Source organism: Microcaecilia unicolor, chromosome 1, assembly GCF_901765095.1.
Source record: "Microcaecilia unicolor chromosome 1, aMicUni1.1, whole genome shotgun sequence".
NCBI classification, from domain to species: domain Eukaryota; kingdom Metazoa; phylum Chordata; class Amphibia; order Gymnophiona; family Siphonopidae; genus Microcaecilia; species Microcaecilia unicolor.
Genome location: NC_044031.1, coordinates 493,986,848 through 494,010,609, shown reverse-complemented (window position 1 = coordinate 494,010,609; position 23,762 = coordinate 493,986,848). Strand labels below are relative to the sequence as shown.

The 23,762-nt window shown below is 42.0% G+C and overlaps 1 protein-coding gene across 1 annotated transcript in view; it reads right to left on the bottom strand.

The window, feature by feature from the left end:
- LOC115477536 (lipoxygenase homology domain-containing protein 1-like) overlaps positions 1-23,762 on the bottom strand; it is a 428,353-nt gene that overhangs the window by 329,689 nt on the left and 74,902 nt on the right. The window contains exons 9-10 of the mRNA XM_030214471.1: positions 8,266-8,324; positions 7,668-7,712 (exon numbers count right to left, since the gene is read on the bottom strand). Of these exons, the coding sequence (XP_030070331.1) occupies positions 7,668-7,712; positions 8,266-8,324 (104 nt within the window). The remainder of the gene's footprint in view (positions 1-7,667; positions 7,713-8,265; positions 8,325-23,762) is intronic.

Sequence of the window (23,762 nt, the reverse complement as noted above, 5' to 3'; positions counted from 1 at the left end):
CGTCAGAAATTTTCCGGGGCGTGTTGTGGGCAAGCATAAAAAATGAAATTACCATGCGGGCCACGTGGTAGCTGGGCGGTAGTTCTGAATTGGTGCGCGTTGGGCGCACATAGGCACCTATGCAGCTTAGTAAAAGGGCCCCTGTCATCTTTATGACCTGTTAGGCTAGTATTCTAGAAAGGAAAGTAGGTGCTTACTTTCCTTTATGGGATAGCTCTTATCAGTCACTTTCTAGGTTGCCTAAATATGGGGGGCCATGTTATACAACTGCCCTCTATGAATAAGAGTGCCATGGAGGCAAGGGCATGACCTTGTAATTCACCTCTACCAAACATCTACAGGCAAATTTTAATGCAAAAGACTTACCCAGAGAGAGAAATCTTGGTTTTAATACCAAGAATTCATGTGTATCTCTAGCTAAGTCAGGAAAAACTTGAACCTTAGACCCCACAAAAAGTGCATTCATATGTCGAAAATACAAGCAAAACACATTATTTCTATCTGGTTCCAGAGCAAAAGTCACTAGAAGAGTCGTCCTTTCCGTTATAACTTCCAATGAGCTCTCCAAGAATTCAGTGAGGTTTAAATCAGGTTGAGGGTTCACAGAAGAGGTTCTCAAGATTCCAAATAAATATTGAGCTCTAACTATGGGTGGAAGCCCCTCAACCGGAACTCTCAATACTTCAAGGAAATATTTCTTCAGCATATCAACTACTGAGATTAATGCAGATTTAGGAAAAATTAAAAATCTTAAGTTATTCCTTCTTCAATGATTATCTAAATATTCTAGGTTTCTAGCTAGAATATCTCTCTTCCCTTACAGTCACTGAAGCAAAACTCTGTAGCTGTTTTATTTCACCATCTATTAAATCAATTCCAGATGACTGAAGATCCAGATTTCCAGATAGAGTCTGACAAGATTGTTTAAGATCACAAACTTCACCCCTGATGGAGCTAGTAATTCGAAGAAGGGAAGAATTCAAACCTTGAATGGCATCCCACAAGGACTCCAAGGTCACCACAGCCGGACTAATTAATCCTCCAGGTCCAGTAACAGCAGCTTCCAAGTTCAAAGGGGTAACAGACTCAACAGCCTGCATTTCCCCAGATTTTCCAACGCTTGGGGAAGAGACAGTTACAGGACCTCCTCTTGCAGCTAGGAAGTCACTAACCACTTTGGGCATCTCACCACCCAGCATCACCGCCAACGCCGAACTGCTTCCGGGTCTTGGAGGAGCTGTGCTAGAGGGAGGGCTAAGCGAAACTCCCTCTATGCTGTGATCCTGCGGGGTAACCGTGGATCCAATTGAAGCGAGTGCTGCCTCTTCCAGGGTTTGGATGCCAAACTACTCCAGTGTTGTCTGGCGAAAGGTAGGATTACCTCCAAGGCTAGAGGAGGGGAAAGCCCTGGTCTTTCCTTTTTATTTCCCTATGACTAACATGAAGGGAAGTCTCCACATTGCCAGGTAAGCTCTCAGGGGTCAGGAGCTCAAAAACGCCTGACTGCTCCAAGCGACATCTTGGTCTCTTTCTGATATTTCATACATTCCTTTAATCTAACTATTGTAGTATCTGTTGTAACAGCAACTGGTAGCAAAACGTTTATGTCATCAGCATATGTAAAGATCTTAAATCCATCTGAACATGAGGTGACATCAAAATATTAACCAAAGTCAGCGACAGGGGAGAGCCCTGCGGCACTCTACAACTTGCATGCCAAGACTCAGAATGACTACCTTCAAATTTCACTGTATAATTCCTTGCAGTAGGAAAACCTTAAGTACATAAGTATTGCCATAAAGGGACAGACTGAAGGGCTATCAAGTCCAGCATCTTGTTTCCAACAGTGGCCAATCCAGGTTACAATTACCTGGCAAGATCTCAAAACAGTACAGTACATTTTATACTGCTGATCCTAGAAATAACCAATGGATTTCCCCCAAGTCCATTTTAACAATGGCTTATGGACTTTTATTTAGGAAGTTATCCAAACCTTTTTTAAACCCCATTAACCTAGCTGCTTTTACCATATTCTCTGGCAATGAATTCCAGAGTTTAATTACGCATTGAGTGAAGAAATATTTTCTCTGATTCGTTTTAAATTTACTACTTTGTAGCTTCATCGCATGCCCCCTAGTCCTAGTATTTTTGGAAAGAGTAAACAAGCAATTCACGTCTACCTGTTACATTCCACTCATTATTTTATAGACCTCTATCATATCTCCCCTCAGTCATCTTTTCTCCAAGCTGAAGAGCACCAGCCACTTTAACCTTTCCTCATTGGGAAGTCGGCCCATCCCCTTTATCATCCTTCTCTGTACCTTTTCTAATTCCACTATCTCTTTTACGAGATGTGGTGACCAGAATTGCACACAATATTCAAGGTGCAGTTGCACCACGGAGCAATACAAAGGCAGTATAACATATTCATTTTTGTTTTCCATTCCTTTCCTAATTATACCTAACATTCTATTTGCTTTCTTAGTGTCACGTCTGTGGCCGTGACCACCCTCAGCCTTACCTTCTTTCTGGGGGTCAGCAGCTCTGCTGGCTTCAGTCTGTGTTTGTCTTGTCTCTAGTCTCTGTGCTGATTGCTTCACTAGACCTCACCTGTGTGGGCTATGCCTCTCTAGGGAGCCAGCATCTAAGATGGCTGCCACCGGCTCTGTGCCAGCTTCCAAGATGGCTCCTGCTTGTCTTTCCTGTGGGCTCACTTCTTATGTGTGTCAAGCCTCTCTTTGGGGTCAGTGTACTTCCTGCTTCTGTCCTGCTGCTGGTGACTCATCAGTGAGAGCCTTCATATGGAAGTGCTGTGCTTGCAGTCAGGGCCTTTGCATAAGTGTTATGCTCTTAGGCCAGGTCAGGTTAGTAAGTGTCTGCTGCACTACTGCTTAGCCTCTCTCTGGGTTCCAGCCGTTTCTTTCTATGTCTGTGTCTCTGTTGTCCTTCCGTGGGGGGTCTTCCCTACCACTGTCTGTCTGTGGACTGCGGGTCCTTCCTGGCTTACCCTGTGTTTGGGGTGAAGCCTCTGTTCCTGGCTTACCCTGTGTTTGGGGTAAAGCCTCTGCTCCAGGCTTACCCTGTGTTGGGGTGAAACCTCTGTTCCTGGCTTACCCTGGGTTGGGGTGAAGCCTTTGTCCGGGTTTGTTCTCTGTCTGTATGCGAAGCCTCAGCCTTTGTGGGTTCCCCAGTCGGTGTGTGGAACGACTGTGGCTTCAGACCCTTGGCCTGTTTGCTGTGCTGCCTGCCCAAGACCCTTGGCCTGTTACTCCTGGTTTGCTCTCTTTACCCTTGCTTACGTTAAACATCATCTGCCATTTGGATGGCCAGTCTCCCAGTTTCGTAAGGTCCTCTTGTAATTTTTCACAATCCTTTTATGATTTAACAACTTTGAATAACTTTGTGTCATCAGCAAATTTAATGACCTCACTAGTTACTCCCATCTCTAGATCATTTATAAGTATGTTAAAAAGCAGTGGTCCCAGAACAGACCCATGGGGAACCTCACTATCTACTCTTCTCCATTGAGAATACTAACCATTTAACCCTACTCTGTCTAGCCATGTCAAGCCATTACCACTGATGCTAAACTATCCAAAACACTCAACATCAGTTTACATTATACCAGATTGAAAGCACTAGATAATTCAAACTGCTCTTTGTCCTTTGCCCAAGAGTGATCTTCCCTCCACTATTAATGCTGCTAATACTGTTTTTGTGCTGAAAAACCTTCGAAAACCTGAAAAATGGGGAAAAACCTTTCTGTGCCTGGGTCCAATATTGCTCTGTATTCCTTCTTCTCTGCTGTACGGCTCTGGCCACCTTATTGGGCAGATTAGATGGACCATGTGGGCCTTTGTACTATACTATGCTACTCTCTCTCCCTCCTTCTCTTCCAACCCCATGTCCAACATTTCTCTTTTTCCCTTCCCTCCTTCCTCTCTTCCATTGTCTACATTTCTATCTCTTCCCTTGCACTCTGGGTCCAACAATTCTCCTTTCATTCCTGTCACGGACATGACCATTCCCCAAGCCCCGACTTACTTCCTGCCATTGGTGGGCATTGGGGTTGGGCTCCATGGCTTTCCCCAAGCCCCCTGGGCTGCTTGCCACTGGCACTGCTGCCTCTAGCCGATACCAGCTTTCCTAGCCGCCCATGCTTTGTGGGCCTAAATTTAAGGGGCCCAGCAAGAGGAAGATTAACAGGATGCCTGATGATGATGTCATGAGCCATGGCCATTATAAGAGATCTACGGACTCTTATGCACTGCCTTTGCAACAGGTCCCCTAGCTTTTGCCTGGTATGAGTTGCTACGTTTAGTTCCTGTTCGCTGTTCCTCTCTTTGCCTTGATCCCGGTTCCATTCCAGCTTTTCCTTGTTGTAGGCTATGCCTCCAGCCATCCTGCCCTTGTTCCAGTCCATGTCTCTAGATAGCCTGCCCTTGTTCCAGTCTGTGTCTCCAGCCAACTTGCATTTGTTCCAGTCCGTGTCTCCAACCAGCCTGCTCTTTTTCCTGTTCCCTTCTTCAGATTGACTTCTCAGCTTTGACCCCATTTTGTCTCCTCTATTCCTTTGCACCACTACTTGCCCCGACTCCTGCTTGCCTGATTTGCATTGATCGAAGCCAGCCCTGACCTCTGGCATTGCTTGGACTTTTCTGGCCCTCTTCCCTGGCCTTGCTATTTGGAATTTCTTGGGCCTCTTCAGTACCAATGTGGGTATTTGGTCGCGCTTGCCTGCTATTAGCCTCCATTACAGTATTCACTACTCTCCTGGTTAATCTCACATGGCCAACCCTGATACTAGCCTTGCCTGTTTCCAGTTGGGGGCCTACCTGGTCTCCGGGTTAGTTAGTGTAAACTCGGTTGTGGGCCAAGGGCTCACCCTTCCCAGTCTGTGACACTTTCATTGCTCACATCTCTCTCTTTCTCTCCCCTCCCCCTCTCCCCATGGATCCACCATTGCTTCCCTTGCTGTTCGGCATTCCCCCCTCCCCCTCCACCCCACCTGTGGCCAGAATTTCCTTCCCTCCTCCCCGGTCTACCTTAACAGGTGTATGATTTCATAGAGGTTGCCCACAGCAGTAGCAATTCACAGATGGTGCATGCAGCTGACCCTGCAGCTTTCCCTCTGCCACATTCTGACCTTGCATAAACAAGAAGTTGCATTAGAGGGAGTGAGACACCGCAGAGGGAAGGCATCTGGTCAGACATAGGTACTGTGAGTAAATCGCTGTCGCTACCAGTGACCCCCCAAAAGAAAGACACTTATTAAGGTAGACCAGAGGAGGGAGATTGTAAAGTGCAACAGCCTCTCGTATCTGTGGGGCCAACTCCCCCACCACCACCAACTCCAGTCCTGACAAGGGTACACCACTGCTGGGTGTGCCCAGGCCCATACAGGTGCACCTGTTGTCACACTGCTGTCCTCCAGTTTAGTTTTAGCTGGATGCTGAACATCCATGGATTGCATCAATCTGCCTGGTGCCTGTTTGCTTCCCTGCTCATAAGCCAGGCCAAATGCACTGGCTGACAAGCTGAACTGCAATGCATCACCTTCTTTTTTTTCCATAAGTGGAAGGTGAGAAGGGGGATTATTTAGTTCAGACCCTCTGACACAGCACCGGAAGGCAGCCTGGGTAGAGACTGTGCTGAAAGCCTCTGGTTTTTTTTTTTTAATTTACTGCTTCCTTGTTCCTCTTCAAGGACAGAAGGAGCGTGTGATGCCAACTAAAAACACCTGGTACTGGTACTTAGTCCCCAAGTGAGATGCCAGTACTCATATGCAGTGCCATCCTTAAGGGAAGGGGTGACTCCTCCCCCCCCCCCCCCCCCCCACCCACCCACACACACACACACAAAAGCTGCACCTTCTACAACTGGGCAAAGAGTCTATGAAAAGGCAGCATTGCAAATATCACACTTGGCCTTGCAGCACATCTCTTGTTGGGAAATGAGAACACGCTGGACTGCTACAAATCCCTACACCGAAACTGGATGCTTGTGAGAAACCTCACCTAAGTTACACGTGCAAAACATGGATAGAGCCCAAGTAAATGCCAAATAAATAACCACAAATTAAAAGCATAAGTATGCACACAAAATCAGAACTGGAAATCCCAGTAACCTGGATTCTGCCTGAAGTAAAACAGGGCCACTGGGGGGGGCAAATTTCCCTGGGCCTCCAAGGGAGGGGGGGCCAGTGCCAGGGTCTCTCTCTCTCTACTGCTCCTGACGGGATCCAAGTGATCGCGTCCCGATAAGAGCAGGAGAGAAAAAACTCCATCACCATGGCTGGGCCCCCCTTGGAAGCTCGGGAGGATCCGGAGGAGCACCTCCAGCAATGCTCTTCTGTCCAGCTGAACGCTGCTTTTCCTCTCAGGCGCACATGCTCAGTTTTGAAACTGATCATGCCCTGAGAGAAATAGCAGCTGCAGGGGCAGGCAATCAGCAGAAGAGCAGTGCTGGAGGAAGACATCTACTGGCAGGGCCTCGGGATCCCTGCCAGCCAACAAGGTATTTCAATTGTGGCGGTGAACGGGAGGGCAGCGGTGATGATTGTGGAGGGGTGGCAGTGATCGGGGGGGGGGGGGGGGGCGGTGACCCTACCCCCGAGCCCAGTTCAGTCTCTCGGTGGCCCTAAAGTAAAATACTAGAGAAATAGAAACAGAAAGCATGACTTAAGTTGTGTGCACAAATCCGGTTGTATTCTGGATTTGCACATGCAACTTAATTGGTTTGCAAGCCAATCAGCATCTATAATTGCTAATTAACAAGCAATTATTGAAACTAGCTGGCATTAATTTGAATTTATGTGCACAACTGTATTCAAGTGTATTCTGTAATTTGATGTGCATTAATTCGAAGTTGCATAATTGGAAAGGGGGCATGGCAATCCGAGTGGAATGGACGGGTCATGGACATTTCTAAAATCTATGCACGTTGTTATAGAATACACCTGGTCTGCACCTAATTTAGGCGTCAGCATGTATACCAAGTTTTACTTAGCATAACTACCCGTGACTAAATTTAGTCCTACAGATGGGCGCCCGGCGTATTCTATGCTAAACAAGAGCATAAAGTTAGCACAGGTTGTCCTAACTTTATGCGCTGGGTCAACTGATCTGAATATTGTCCGGTGCCCAGTTACCTTCCGGGTCAGTGCACATACCCAGATATTCAATTTATTACCTGCCGAGAATGATCAGATTATGCAGGATATAAATGCTGTAAATAGATAAATAAATGCTGGGGGGCCACACATGCCCCGGCATTGAATATCTGGGGTTAGTTTTAGTTTAGCCCATAGCTAGGAGCATATTACTTGCCACAATGCCCCCATCCCAGTGAGATCATCATATTTATTTCTATTAAAAATCTTTGCTTTAGAACAATTTTTGAAAATCAGGAACTCTATGACTTTGTTTATGCAGTGTTTTCCGTATTATCTGACTTTTCACTTATCCAACAACATGTTGGTCCCATTTAAGTCAGATAATCGAGACTGTACTGTATATAAAAGAAAGAGAGCTATCTGTTATTTTCTCCAACTTGTGATATAAATTTAAAAAATAAATAAAAGGTGAGCACATGGGCACCAGTGTTAATGAGGAAATACTAAAGGTATATTTTAAATGATGGAAACATTCAGTACAGCAGTGTTTTACCGTGAACATCTTCTTCCATTTTTGATGGAGATTTTGATGGCATTTCTGCAACAACAAAAAAGAAAGAGCAGCAATTAAAAGCCCTGTATGAGCACAACTTCATGTTTAAAATATACCACAGAGGCATTATGGCCAGCTCAGCAGTACATCTGCAGCACTATGCATGGCCATACAGGAGACTTAGGCTTAGGATATTGTGGACATAGATTTCATAAATCCTAGTCTGAGGAGGGAGTTACAGTCATGACATGATGACTAAATTTATTGGCTAGCCACAGGATGCATGCATTTTGAGGTCTGAATGTATGTGGGAGAGGGGCTACGGATTGTGGCTAGAAAGACCAAGTTAAAATGGAGAACGAAAACCCAGGTCATTGTGAATTAAGTGACATGGTATCATCGCTGCCATATGGACTATTTCTATTTGAACTGGAAGGACAAAGAAGCAGGAGGAACGTACCTGACTGAAAAACAAGCATTGTACTAAGTCAGTTAATAAGTGAAATATAAGGTCTGTTTTTCCACCTGCGAATGACATGAAATCATTGCAACTTTCACGTTTCATTTATTGTGCACAGAGATGAACAGTATTCCTCACCTTGGAGATTAAGCTCAATTTCGGAGCGCATTATGCCTTGAGACATAAAAGGAAGCCACCTAAAGATGAGGGATAGAACAATAAAATCAAGTCCTAATTCTCGTACAGCACAACAAGAAAGGACTGAGTGAGAACACAGGTTTATTTTGTATATCTATAACCTCCAAATTCAATGAGCAACTTTCAGGCCCCCCCAAAAATCAGTGAAATATTCAAAGGTTTATTGGTGTTCCTTTTATATAGCAGAGGAAATTTCTGCAGATAAGATGTGAAGCCATCATAAAATCTTTACGAATGGTGAAAGCAAACCTTTTGATTGCTTCAATCTTGTAACTGCATTTGATATAGCTCAATGAAAAATATTGTAACCAACCAGAATACAGTGCTTCAATAATGGGTCAAAGTGTAGATCACAGTACTCTTATATTACCTCACACAGGGGCCTATTTACTTTTACTAAGCTGTGTTGTGACAATATTGCACATTATTAACCAATGAGGGCTAGATTCTATATATGGCACCCAAAAAAATGGCACAGAAAAAAAACACTATTCTATAAACCACATTTAAAGTTAGGCGCAGTTTATAGAATAGTGCTTACACCCAGGAGTTGCGCAAAAATATAGACGCTGCTATTTGCAGCAACGAAAACGTGATGCAAATGCCAATGCCTAAATTTATGCTACCGAAAAAGTGGGAGAGCGACCAAGGAAGCCAGAGACTGGAGGATGTAGGAACAATGAATAATTTTATTAATAAATTTGGAGACTCGACACAACGTTGTGTTTCGGCCGTCAGGCCTGCATCAGGAGTCTATAAAAACATACATTTATATGAAAAAAAAGGAAAACAATGAATAATAATGCATAAAATATATATATATAACTGAAATAAATTTATAAATAATAAAATAAATAAATTTAAAAATACAGATATACAAGCACCATTTCATATACAGTATGTTTTTATGCTTGTATATCTGTATTTTTAAATTTATTTATTTTATTATTTATAAATTTATTTCAGTTATATATATATATTTTATGCATTATTATTCATTGTTTTCCTTTTTTTTCATATAAATGTATGTTTTTATAGACTCCTGATGCAGGCCTGACGGCCGAAACACAACGTTGTGTCGAGTCTCCAAATTTATTAATAAAATTATTCATTGTTCCTACATCCTCCAGTCTCTGGCTTCCTTGGTCGCTCTCCCACTTTTTCTGTGACTCCGTTTTTTATCGTGGGGTGTTTGAGTTCTCCGCTTTTTTGGCGGATTTTCTCCTAAATTTATGCTACACCTTTTTTGAGTAGATTACACTAAGGGGCATAATCGAACGGAAACGTCTATCTCCATGGGCGTTTATCTCCGAGAACGGGTCCGTGAAGGGGTGGACCGAACCGTATTTTCGAAAAACATGGGCGTTTATCTTTTTTTGAGCTGGGCGTTTTTGTTTTTCAGCGATAATGGAAACCGAAAGCGCCCAGCTCAAAAACAAATAACTCCAAGACATTTATTCGTGGGAGGGGCCAGGATTTGTAGTGTACTGGTCCCCTTCACATGCCAGGACACCAACCGGGCACCCTAGGGGGCACTTTTACAAAATAAAAAAAGGTAAAACAGCTCCCAGGTGCATAGCACCCTTCCCTTGGGTGTTGAGCCCCCCAAATCCCCCTCAAAACCCACTGCCCACAAGTCTACACCATTACTATAGCCCTAAGGGGTGAAGGGGGGCACCTACATGTGGGTACAGTGGGTTTGGGGGGCGGTTTGGAGGGCTCCCATTTACCAGCACAAGTGTAACAGGTGGGGATGGGCCTGGGTCCACCTGCCTGAAGTCCACTGCACCCCCTAATCACTGCTCCATTGACCTGCATACTGCTGCCAGGGAGGTGGGTATGACATTTGAGGGTGAAAATAAAAAGTTGTGAAACAGCATATTTTGTGGTGGGAGGGGGTTTGTGACCACTGGGGGAGTCAGGGGAGGTCATCCCCGATTCCCTCCAGTGGTCATCTGGTCATTTAGGGCACTTTTTGGGGCCATATTCGTGGAAAAACAGGGTCCAGGAAAAGTGCCCTAAATTCTCGCTAAAAACGCATATTGTTTTCCATTATCGGTGAAAGGCGCCCATCTCTGATCGGCCGATAACCACGCCCCAGTACCGCCTTCACCACGCCTTTGACATGCCCCCATCAACTTTGTCTGCATCCGCGACGGAGTGCAGTTGAAAACGTCCATATTCGGCTTTTGATTATACCGCTTTATTCGTTTTTGTGAGATAAACGTCTATCTCCCGATTTGGGTCACAATATAGGCATTTTTCTATTTTGATTATAAGCAGGACTGGCTGGCGATTCAGGTTAGAATTCATTTTAAGTTGCCTATTCTGCTGGTAGGACCCTATGTTCTATTCAAGAGATAAGATTGAAGGGTCCATCTATGTCTACTGGTCATAAGATGATCACCAGGAAAAGACTGATAACTGGTAGAGGACCAGAGCTATGGAACAAATTACATAAGGATATTAAAAATATCACCTGTTATGATTGATAAGGCACTGCTTGAGGAGTCAAGATGGCGCCGACACGCTGAGTACTGTGAGACGCTCGAAAAGAACTTCTGCTGCTGTTTCTTTGCTTCTTCGTTTTTCCTTTGATAGAGATGCCGCACTCAAAAAGAAAGGGGACCGTCAAAGCTTCGCTCTCCCAGACTCGTACGTTGTCCCCTGGGCAGCGAACACTCGATAGTTTTACAACTCGGCGCCCACCTGAACAAACCGGAGGAGGAGTTCCGCTAGACGCAGGTACAGGGGACCTGACGCCATTGGAGTTCGAGATCTCATTATCCCCTCCGGATTCTGGCAATCCGCCCTGCCCTGCCCGAACACGCGAGGGGAGTGCTGCACCACATAACCCAGAAGATAGGGAAGTTGTGGGCAGTAGAGAGGGCCCCCCCTCGGAGATGAAGACGGCAGTGGAAGGTGATTTAACATCGGGAACAGGGTCTGTCCCGCCCAGGGTAGTAACTCTTGACACTCTTTGGAATGCAATGGAAAAGATGCAAACTTTGATTATAAATTCAACGCAAGAAACCAAGAATCTTGTTATTACTATTGATCAACTTTCTAAATCAGTTGATAAACTGAAACAGGACTTTAAAGATCAGGAGAAGAAGTCTCAAGATGAGATTCAAAGGATTAAAGAAAATGTTACAGTTATAATGAAAGATAATACTAGCATTCGCCAGCAGATAGAACAAATGGAAAATTATAATAGAAGATTAAATATGCGAATTTTGAATTTTCCAAAGCCAATAGGAGTATCGCCCTTGGACATGTTTAAAAAATTTCTAGTTGAAAATTTAAAAATCTCCAATCAAAATATACCTCCAATAAATAAGATTTTTTTTCTTCCGGCTAAGAAAAGCCAAGAAGAGGCTCCTGGACTTTTAGATCAAGAAAACTGTGGCGAATTGAAAGATATTTCACTTATTCTAGAAGACTCATTGACAGAGGTAACTAGCAGAGCTACTCTATTAATTTCATTTGTATTCGAACAAGACTTTAACTCTATATTAAGATTATATTTTAAAAATTCTCAATTGAAGTTCTGTGGTCAGAAATTGTGGATCTTTCCAGATGTTGCAAAAACAACACAGGAGAGAAGGAAACAATTCCTGGCATTGAGGGAAGAGACGAGATCATTGGGTGCAACTTTTTTGCTTGCATACCCATGCAAATGCATAGTGAAATATTTGGCTGTAAAATATGTCTTCTTTGTACCGAACCAACTAAGAGAATTTATAAGCATGAAAAAGATTGTCAAGTCTTGATACCAGATTTAAAAGAATTAAAAGAAGGTGGAAGTTAGGGCTTATGCCTTTTCATGTTTACTATTATTCTTTTTCTTTAGATTCCCTGAATCTGTATTTTCTCCTCTTCCAGAGTTTATATTGAGGTCTAAGATAGTGACATTGTGATTTAATTTTGAATTTCTTATATTTTGTATTAAATATTAGTATACTTTATGTTCACAAATGTACCTAATGTTGCATGTAACAAGATACTTTCTTGTGAAATTTAAAATTGCATAAATAAAAATAAAAAAAAAAAAAAAAAAAAAATATCACCTGTTATACTAATTTACCCCTCTGTTTACTAAGCTGCGCTAGCGGCTGCTGTGCGATAATGCCCTCACAGCCCATTCACTTTGAATGGGCTATGTTGGCATTGCCGTGCAGCTTAGTAAACAGAAGGGTTAGAAAGGCTTTGCAAATTTTCTTGTTTACTCAATATTGTAGGACTTTGCAATCTGAAATAATGTCGGTCAACTCAATGAGCTCAATTGTTTATTAAATGGAATCTGTTCCATTTGCTTATAATCCGCCTTGAGCCTCCCCATGTAAAGCAGAATAGGAATGCTTAGATCAGATAACTCAAAACCACGCCTCTGACATGCCCCAAATGCCCATGACCCTCCCATTTCTGGACCCCCTGTTTTGGGCCACACCTAAATTTACACACAAGTTCTAATTAAATCTAATTCGTGCCAATAATTGCTTGTTTAAAAACCAATTATTAGTACTAATTGGCTTGTTATGTAATTAAATTGTGTGCACAATTTTTTACAGAATTTGGGGGTTAATGCACATTATTTTATGGAACATTAACTATATCTTGAGACTAAAAGGACAATTCTATAACCTATGCACCCATATTTATGCACGTTTGACATATGTTTACAATATTAGCACTTATACATGTATGTACACACACACCCTCCCCCTGGTGTAAGTGCTACCAGGGTGCCTAAGCACTATACTGCAAATTACCTGCTTAACTTACATAGCACATTTTTGCTGGGGGGGGGGGGGTTGTACACAGGAGAGGAGCAGGTGCTCCCACTTATGTGCCTAATTTACAGAATATTGTGAATTACACACCTACTGTTGCATTTACAGTATGCACGTATGCCAAGTTGATATAAGTGTGAGTGCCTAAATTTTAGGCACATCAATATGTGGTTATCGTTTATCATTTATTAGATTTGATATACTACTTAAATTGCAGTGCAAAACAAAGCATTTTACAATATAAATACATACAGAATCAATATAAAATATAAAACATTCCTCTAATAAATAGGAAAGAGACACCCAATCTCACAAGAAAAATCCACAAAACATTCCAACTTTCCCATGCTCCAATCTATAGTCAGTCTGGAGTCAAACAGGAATTATGGGTAATTGAATGCCACTTGAAAAAAATAAGATTTAAGTAAAGAATAAAAAGTGCCATAAGAAAGTCTAGGTTACTCTAGTATTCTATGACAGAACCTAGGCACCTTAGAAATACAGTAAATGTTAGCAGATAAAATCTGCACGGTCTATCCAGTCTGCCCAACAAGGATGGCCAGAGCTGAATCTGGCACTCTGCATAGGTTCCAGTTCTTCATGATCAAACACTGGTGTACTTAGCGGTTCATTTTCAAAGCACATAGACTTACAAAGTTACATGGGTTACTATGGAACTTTGTAAGTCTAGGTGCTTTGACGAAAATGCACCGCCACATAACTTTGTAAGTCTATGTTCTTTGAAAATGAGCACCAACATCTCTGTATCTCCATGCCAATTTTGGAGCACAGACCACAGAAGGCTACCCAGCACCTCCCAACCCCAACTATCCTCCATACCTGTATGACCATCTTTTGAGTTTTAGTAGGGCAGGAGTGATCCCTCCTTGCTTCTGCCATCTTGCATCATTTTCTAAAATGGCATCTATTGATTCCAGATGCTGCTTGGTTCCTATCACAAGATCATATTTTAAAAACAGCACTTGGCGTCAACCAGCACCATTTTGGAAAATGATACCAGAGGGACAAAAGCAGAAAGAAAATTACCACAGAAGTCACCAAACTGCTGTGAGTACTAGGTTTAGTGAATTTCATATTAAAACAGTGTAGTAACATATCATTTTACCATTGCTTAATCAATAGTAAGCAGGAACTTGAAATGACTATTGATTTTTTGAGTGTTTTTTCATTCTAACATGTTTAAGGTACACCAGAGGAACCAACCAATTGGGAATTCATATAAGCATAAGCAATCAATGCCATTTTGAAATTTCAATCAAGATTAAGCCTTTGAGATATCCTAATTGAACTCAAGCTTATCAAATGGTAACTTGTAGAATTATGACCTTCTACTTTGACAGTATGCAGCTTTACTCCTTCTCACATTTTCCTTAAAATCTTTGACTTTGTATGAGTATTAATAGTACAGCTTGAAGGCTGCTATTTGGCATCTTATTCCAATATCATTTTCTAAAGGCTTGATTTACCCAACTATGGGCACATAATATTCCTAGAATTTGTTAACTAAAAATAACCACTATATCCCATGCTTGAATATCACATATTACCCTAAAAAATTAAAGCCCCTTTTCTAGGATTTAGTCCTTCCCAAAATCATAAACTACATTGTCAGTTCATACTTAAAAGGTGGGAATTCAATGGCACCCAAAGTTAGGTGCTGGGATGAACCGCGTGAAGCTAATATTCTGTAAAGTGCTTTCTGTACAGAGCTGCTGTGTGGCAATGTAGACACAGCCCAGCATTAGTGCACTGCCAGCTGCTAGCACAGCTTAGCAAACAGGTGGGTAAAGTTTGGGTCTTGCAGGTAACGTGTTATCCTGGAAAAAGAGTTTTTGACCCATAAGCATTATCAAGTTAAAGTGAAGAACACTTTTTCTTCCCACTGGTGCTCACCTTGTGGAGTTCCCCAAGGATCCCCACTTTCCCCTACATTATTTAATATTTACATGACTTCATTCTGTTATGGTTTTCTCACTTGTGGTCTGAAATTCTTTTCCTATGCGGATATGTGTTTTTAAATACCTATTGATAAAGATATTTTTTCTATTTTACATAATCTCATATCATGCATAGAAAGAATTGAAAAATTAAGCACCACTGATGGCTTTAAACTTAACAAAGACAAGACAAAATTATTATGGCTTAGCCGAGTTGCAACTCTTCCTGTTTCTAGAATAACATTGACCGATGGTTTGTCTCTTGACTTGAATAAGTTTCAAAAGTATTAGGGGTTTATTTGGATACCACTCTATCCTTGGTTACACAAGCTAACTCAATAGCAAGATCAATCTTCTTCAAACTTCATCTGTTGAGATCTATTTTGTCAATAGAACATTTTGCAGTATTGGTGCAGTCTATAATTTAGTCCCATCTAGACTACTGCAATAGTTTGTATTGCTTTGCTTCATCTACCTTGCTGTCCCCTTTGCAGGTTTTTCAGAATACTGCAGCCAGATTGATTTTTAGTAAAGGAAAAAAAAAGATACGACCCTTGCATTGGCTTCAAGTAAAGGCCAAAGTATTTTTTTAAGGTGGCTTGTTTGATCTATAAAATATTTGATGATTAAAGTCCTGAATATTTAGTAAGATTGTTTGCTTTTCCATCTGCATCTATTTTTTTAAATCTAGATCATGAATGACCCATCTTCTCTATTTCCCTTCATTAGCCAGTGTTAAATACAACTTATCATTAGAACTTTCTTTCCGTGGGAAGCAGTTATGTTTTGGTGTTCTTTACCTGTTGCTCTTAGGATATCAGCAACATAATTTTTCGCAAACATTTGAAAACCTATTTGTTTTAGAAATTCTATAGTTAATTTTGTTTTAGTTTTTCTTCCCATTTTTTAATTCTGTATCCAACTTTGAACCACTAGTTGAGAGTTGGTGGGTTGTAAGAATCATATCATATATCACACCACATCACATAATTATTATATACTCAGCGGTACTGTAAAATAAAGTGTGCCATGGTAAAATGATGCATGATTTTGCTGTTTATAACACATTGAAAGACAAAAATTGTACAGGACCTCTATGGGCTTTGGCTTTGAATATCCAGTTATTTTTAAGCCAGCTAACATGTGAAGGCATATTTTCAAAACACTTAAACTTACAAAGTTACATGGAGGGGCATTTTTGATAATGTGTCTAAGTCAGACTTCGGATGTTTTGCGCTAAATGTCCTAAATCCAAATAGGAAATATACCCATTTTCAAAAAAAGAAGAACATCTATCTTTTTTTCAAAAATACCATTTTGAACAAGGTTTTCTGCTCTGTGCATTTATCTTTTTAAGCCATTTTTGAAGGGGAAAAAAGCACAAGTTAAAACCATACAAAATCAAGCCATTGGGATGTAGGAGGGGCTAGCATTTTTAGCAGACTAGTCCTCCAGACATCCCAGGAGAGCAATGAGCACCCTAGGGGGCACTGCTGTGGACTTCATATAAATGCTCCCAGGTACACATCTCACTGTTGCTCCCTTATCATGTCTGCTGAGCCCTCCATAACCCACCCAAAGCCCACCACCCCAACTGTTCACAACTACAATAGCCCTTAAGGGTGAAGGGGCACCTATATGTGGGTACAGTGGTTTTCTGGTGAGTTTTGGAGGGCTCACAATTCCCACCACAAGTTTAATAGTTAGGAGGAGGTATGGGCCTGGGTCCACCTGTCTACAGTGCACTGCACCCACCACTACAATACTCCAGGGACCTGCATGCTCCTATAATAGACCTGGCTATAACATCTGATGCTATTTTTATTCACATTTTTAGGGGTGGAGGGCAGAAGGGGGTCAGTGACCACTGGGGGAGTAAGGGGGTCATCAGGTCATTTAGGGCACCTTTTCATGTCTTATGCATTAAAAAAGACAGGTCTAGACCAAAATGTTGAAGATTTCACCCTAGACATTTCGGCTTTTTCCCCATTATGGCTGTAAAATGTTCACGTGTTATGCACACCCTAATCCCACCTTTGAAATGGTAACAGTGATTTGGACACACTGTAGATGACATGCATAGATAGACGTTTGCAAAACAGGCTTTGAAAATACCAATTTGGACGTTTTGAGAAGAATGACACCTTTTGGACATTTTTCTCTTTCGTAAATGAGCCCCATATTAACCTATGGAACTTTATAAGTCTGAGTGCTTTGAAAATGAGCCCCATAGCCACTTAAATTAGTATTCAGCACATAAGTAGCCATGGGTTAGTGCATAAAGATAAGACAGATATTTCTGTCATCCCATTTATGCACTAATCCGCTTAAGCGGCCAAATGCTGACTCCGCCCATGGAATGCCCCCAAGATAGCTGGCCTTGTGTTCAGCACTAACCATGATATTCAGTGGCACTTATCCGGTTAAGTGTCACTGAATATTAGCAGCTAGCCCCAACCAAGAGATTTGGAATATCATACCCATAGAGGGGCATAATTGAACATGAATGCCTATCTCCATGGGCGTCTATGTCCGAAAACGGGTACATGAAGAGGTGGGACAGGCCGTATTTTCGAAAAAATGGACGTTTTTCAGCTGGGCATTTGTTTTTTTTAGCGACAATGGAAACTAAAAACGCCCAGCTCAAAAACGTCCTAATCCAAGCCATTTGGTCATGGGAGGGGCCACGATTCGTAGTACACTCGCCCCTCTAACATGCCAGGACACCAACTGGGCACCCTAGAGGTCAGTGCGGTGGACTTCAGACAACGCTCCCACATGCATAGCTCCCTTACCATGGGTGCTGAGCACCCAACTCCCCTCCCCCAAAACCCAGAAATGTACAACACTACCATAGCTCTTAGGGGTGAAGGGGCACCTACATGTGGGTACAGTGGGTTTTGGAGGCCTCCCATTTACCAGCACAAGTGTTACAGGTAGGGGGGATGGGCCTGGGTCCGCCTGCCTGAAGTGCACTACGGTACCCACTAAAAGTGCTCCAGGGACCTGCATAAACGCAGGCCTCTAGGACTTGTTGCTGCTATATAACATTGGCACACCAGTTGACACCTGAAGACTAATCTGTCCGAAAACGTCCTTTATTGGAATAAGCACGCTTACTCACAGTTAACTGCAGATCAGAGGTTGTGCCCCACTGGCAACGAATCTCCCTGGTACTGAGATGAGCAGTAGGTCAGAGCTGGCAGAATGCTGTACAATGCCCTCTTTCAGCCACATTCAAGGTAAGAACTAAGCTCTGTAACATGGCTACATGTGAAAGGGATCTAAAACTGGCTTACAAAAATGGCCACTACCTCATGGACTACTGGAAACAAAACAGGGCACACTCTGACCCAGTAAGCAGGGGGGAAAGCACCATGGGAGTAGAGCCTACCAACTACCAACATTATGAGCATTTGCCACAAGCTAGTGGAATCACGGAGCCCAATACCCTACACCCACCACAATGCATTGCTGATGTGACTCTGCAGGGCACATAACAGAAAAGGTGTCACACTCACCCGAGAGCCACATCAGAACCAGGGAAAGGCTGTCACAGGATAGAACACATTCTGCTGTCATAGAGGTGGGTATGGCATTTGAGGCTGGCATAGAGGCTGGAAACAAAGTTTTTAAAGTGTTTTTTTTTTTGGTGGGAGGGGGTTAGTGACCACTGGGGGAGTCCGGGGAGGTCATCCCCGATTCCCTCCAGTGATCATCTGGGCAGTTGGGGCACTTTTTTGGGACTTGTTCGTGAAAAAAAAGGGTCCACAAAAAGTGACCCAAAATCGCGGTAAAAACGCCTTTTTTTTCCGATTATCAGCTAAAGACGCCCATCTCTCCTCGGCTGATAACCACGCCCCAGTTCCGCCTTCACCACGTCTCCGACATGCTCCTGTCAACTTTACCCGTTTCCGCAACGGATTGCAGTTGGAAACACCCAAAATTGGCTTTCGATTATACCGATTTGGGCGCCCACGAGAGAAAGACGCCCATCTCCCGATTTGGGTCGCAATATAGGCGTTTTTCTCTTTCGATTATAAGCAGGATAGACTATTTCCACTCAAAGCATAACATAAATGACATGCATAAAAAGAAAAAAAAAGCGCACAGAGGGACAACATGCATAGTAGGGTGAAGAGTGGCATTTCGGCAGCACTGGAGCACCTCCTTCCAGGGTGAAGGTCACTCCTCAAATGTAACAGCAATTCAAATGAGCAGGAGTCAGAAGCATTAACTTCCTCATGTGAATTGCTATTTCATTTGATGAATGATCTTAACCCTGAAAGCAGGTGCTCTAGTGCTGCCAAAATGCCACTCAACACCCTATTGTGGGCATCAGGTGTGGGCTTCGGCTCCGATGTCAGACTTTTTGTGGAGAAGATAAGCTAAATGTTGTGCTTCAATAAATAGTAGTGTTTTCATTTGAAATGTGATGTTTTTTGAGTACTTTGCAACAGTGAAGAGAAATTTTAGATATGGGAAGTGGGACAAGTGATTGAAAACATTGGTAAAAGTCATTGATCTGAAATAGCATGAGCTAAAAGAGGTCACTTGACCTACATAAACCATTATTTAACGTAACATGATGTCCACCTCCCTTTCTTAGTTGAATTTAATAATCCTTGAGAATGCAGTTTATTTAATTGTGTGGTAGTTACAACTTTATGATAACCCATGTTGGCGGCATATTTTCAAAGTACTTAGACTTACAAAATTCCATAGTAACTTATGGAACTTTGTAAGTCTAAGTGCTTTAAAAATGAGTCCCTAACCTATGGAACTTTGTAAGTCTAAGGGGTCCTTTTACTAAGGCATACTGAAAAATGGGCTGCGGTTGGGTAGATGCATGTTTTGGGCATGCTAAGAATTATATTTTAGCCCACCTACAAAAAAATGCCTTGTTTTGTGAAAATGGATGTGTAGCAAAATGAAAATTGCCACGCATCCATTTTGGGTCTGAAACCTTACCGCAAGCCATTGACCTAGCAGTAAGGTCTCACACGGTAACCAGGTGGTAAATGCCACTCGACGCGCATAGCTGCCACACACCCAAAAATATTTTTGAGATGCACGTAGCGGATGTGCGCCAAAATTGAAATTACCGCAAGGGTCACGTGGTAACCGGGCAGTATCTCCAATTTTGCGCATGTTGGGCGCACGCAGGCACCTACAAGGCTTAGTAAAAGGGCCCCTAGTGCTTTGAAAATGAGATTCCCTGTCTCATTAAACCATGCCTACGTATATACAGAGTAATTTTGTTCTTTATAATAGTCTCTACCATTTTGCTCTGCACTGATGTCAGGCTCACCGATTACCATGCGAAGAATGTGACAAAGAAAATGTTTTTTGCAATGTGGAAGCTAAAAAGAGTGAAGCCTTTTTTCCCAAGGGAAGTATTCTGTACGCTAGTGCAATCATTAGTACTGAGCCACCTGGATTATTGTAACTCCATTTTCGCAGGATGCAAAGAAAAAACCATTAAGAAACTTCAGACTGCACAAAATACTGCAGCTAGACTCATATTCGGAAAGGCGAAACATGAGAGCGCCAAACCCCTCAGAGAAAAATTACATTGGCTTCCACTAAAAGATCGTATTGCTTTCAAGATTTGCACCTTAACCCATAAAATCATCCATGTAGAAGCTCCTTCATACATATCAGACCTAATTGACTTACCGGCACGAAACATCAAAAGCTCATCACGTACCTTCCTAAACCTCCACTACCCTAATTGTAGAGGACTCAAATACAAATCATTACACGCATCTACCTTCACATACCTCTGCACAAAAGCATGGAATAAACTACCGAATACTATAAAAATAACACGTGACTTGACAGATTTCAGGAAATTATTGAAAACGCATCTGTTCGAAGAAACTTACAATAAGATTCCTCCTTAACGACTTGATTATTCTATATCTAAACCAACCACTTACTGATCCCTCTGAATTGATTATATTAGTTATATTATCATTATTGGTCATTATATTTTACTGTTTTTTATTATGTGTTATTTAAATCATTCTACAGACATATCTTCCTTATCTCTTACATAGTAATATGTTAATTTAGAACAAACCTCTTACTCTGTTCATAATTATACCTTTTGCAATATAATGTAAGCCACATTGAGCCTGCAAATAGGTGGGAAAATGTGGGGTACAAATGCAGCAAATAAATAAATAATTTCCCAGATCACCTCTGGAACTCTTTTAACAAATTGGTGTTACATTGGTCAACCTCAAATCTTCCAGTACCATGCTTGATTTTAAAGATAAATTACATTTTACTAAAATAGTAACATAGTAGATGACGGCAGAGAAAGACCTGTATGGTCCATCCAGTCTGCCCAACAAGATAAACTCATATGTGCTACTTTATGTGTATACCTGACCTTGATTTACATCTGCCATTTTCAGGGCACAGACCATAGAAGTCTGCCCAGCACTAGCCCTGCCTCCCAACCACTAGCCCCACCTCCCCCCCACCGGCTCTGCCACCCAATCTCCGCTAAGCTTCTGAGGATTCATTCCTTCTGAACAGGATTCCTTTATGTTCATCCCACGCATTTTTGAACTCCGTTACCTTTTTCATCTCCACCACCTCCGGCAGGAGGGCATTCGAAGTATTCACCACTCTCTCCATGAAAAAATACTTCCTGACATTTTTCTTGAGTCTGCCCCCCTTCAATCTCATTTCATGTCCTCTAGTTCTATCGCATTCCCATCTACAGAAAAGGTTCGTTTGCAGATTAATACCTTTCAAGTATTTGAACGTCTGTATCATATCACCCCTGTTTCTCCTTTCCTCCAGGGTATACATATTCAGGTCAGCAAGTCTCTCCTCATACATCTTGTAACGCAAATCCCATACCATTTTTGTAGCTTTTCTTTGCACCGCTTCAATTCTTTTTACATCCTTAGTAAGAAACGGCCTCCAAAACTGAACACAATACTCCAGGTGGGGCCTCACCAACGACTTATACAGGGGCACCAACACCTCCTTTCTTCTGGTCACACCTCTCTCTATACAGTCTAGCAACCTTCTAGCTACATCCACCGCCTTGTCACACTGTTTTGTCGCCTTCAGATCCTCAGATACTATCACCCCAAGATCCCTCTCCCTGTCTGTACATATCAGACTCTCACCGCCTAACACATAGGTCTCCTGTGGATTTCTACTCCTTAAGTGCATCACTTTGCATTTCTTTGCATTGAATTTTAATTGCTAAACCTTAGTCCATTCTTCTAGCTTCTGCAGATCCTTTTTCATGTTTTCCACTCCCTCCCGGGTGTCCACTCTGTTACAAATCTTAGTATCAACCGCAAAAAGGCAAACTTTACCTTCTAACCCTTCGGCAATGTCACTCACAAATATATTGAACAGAATCGGCCCCAGCACCGATCCCTGAGGCACTCCACTACTCACCTTTCCCTCATACGAGCGAATTCCATTAACCACCACCCTCTGGCGTCTGTCCGTCAACCAGTTCCTAATCCAGTTCACCATGTCGGGTCCTATCTTCAGCCTGTCAAGTATATTTAAGAGCCTCCTGTGGAGAACCGTGTCAAAAGCTTTGCTGAAATCTAAGTAGATTACCTCTATAGCACGTTCATGATTCAATTCTCTGGCCACCTAAGTCTAGAATTGTTCCCTCTCTTGTTGGTTCCTGAACCAGGTGCTTCATAAAGCAGTCCTTTATTTAATCAAGGAACTTTACCTCCCTAGCATGCCCTGAAGTTACATTTATCTTGTCAATATTGGGGTAATTGAAATCACCCATTAATATTGTGTTACCCGGTTTGTTAGTCTCCCTAATTTCTGATAACATTTCTACATCTGTCTGTTCATCCTGGCCATGTGGATGGTAGCACACTCCTATCACTAATCTTTTCCTCTTTACACATGGAATTTTTATCCATATGGAGTCCAAGAAATTTTAGTCTATTTGATTCAAGGCCATCAAACATATAATGCCACCCCTCCACCAATTCAGTTCACCCTATCACTGAAATATTAGCTTGTACCCTGGTATGACAATGCCCCACTGGATATATTCCTTCCACCAAATTTCAGAGATACAGAGGGAGCATAGAGGGGTACTGGTCTGACCATCATTTGCAATGTTAATATTCCCAAAGCCATGTCTTGGTAAGCTTTCTCTACTTGATTTCCTTATATTATCTTGTCATGAACCACCATAAATATACTATTGATTCCTTCCTCTGTCCTCACATTCCTCACTACGAAGACTGATTGATATCTATGTAGGTGACCCTTATTTGCTTCATAGCCTCTTCAGATTCTGAACCTTATTATCTTTTGATGTGCTAATTTTTACATTCTGTTCCTCTGAAAGAGCTTTAATACCCAATTATATATTTGTTGAGAAAGGTTACAATTTTCTTCTTTCACTGATTTTCTATGCTTGTAGTGAGGTATATCACCTAGCATCAATTAATCCTGGGGAGTATATTGTCCTTTTTTAAAAAAAAATTAAACTAGAAAAACTGAAGTTATTGACAAATTATTAGAAGAAAAACAGTAATTACACAGGATTTGGGTAGAAATGATTTACTTTATTCTATTCTATGATTCAATATGCATGCTATCAGGACAAGGACTACACTTCTGATAAACTATTGCAAATGAAAGTGAATTTAGACAGGATATAGAACAG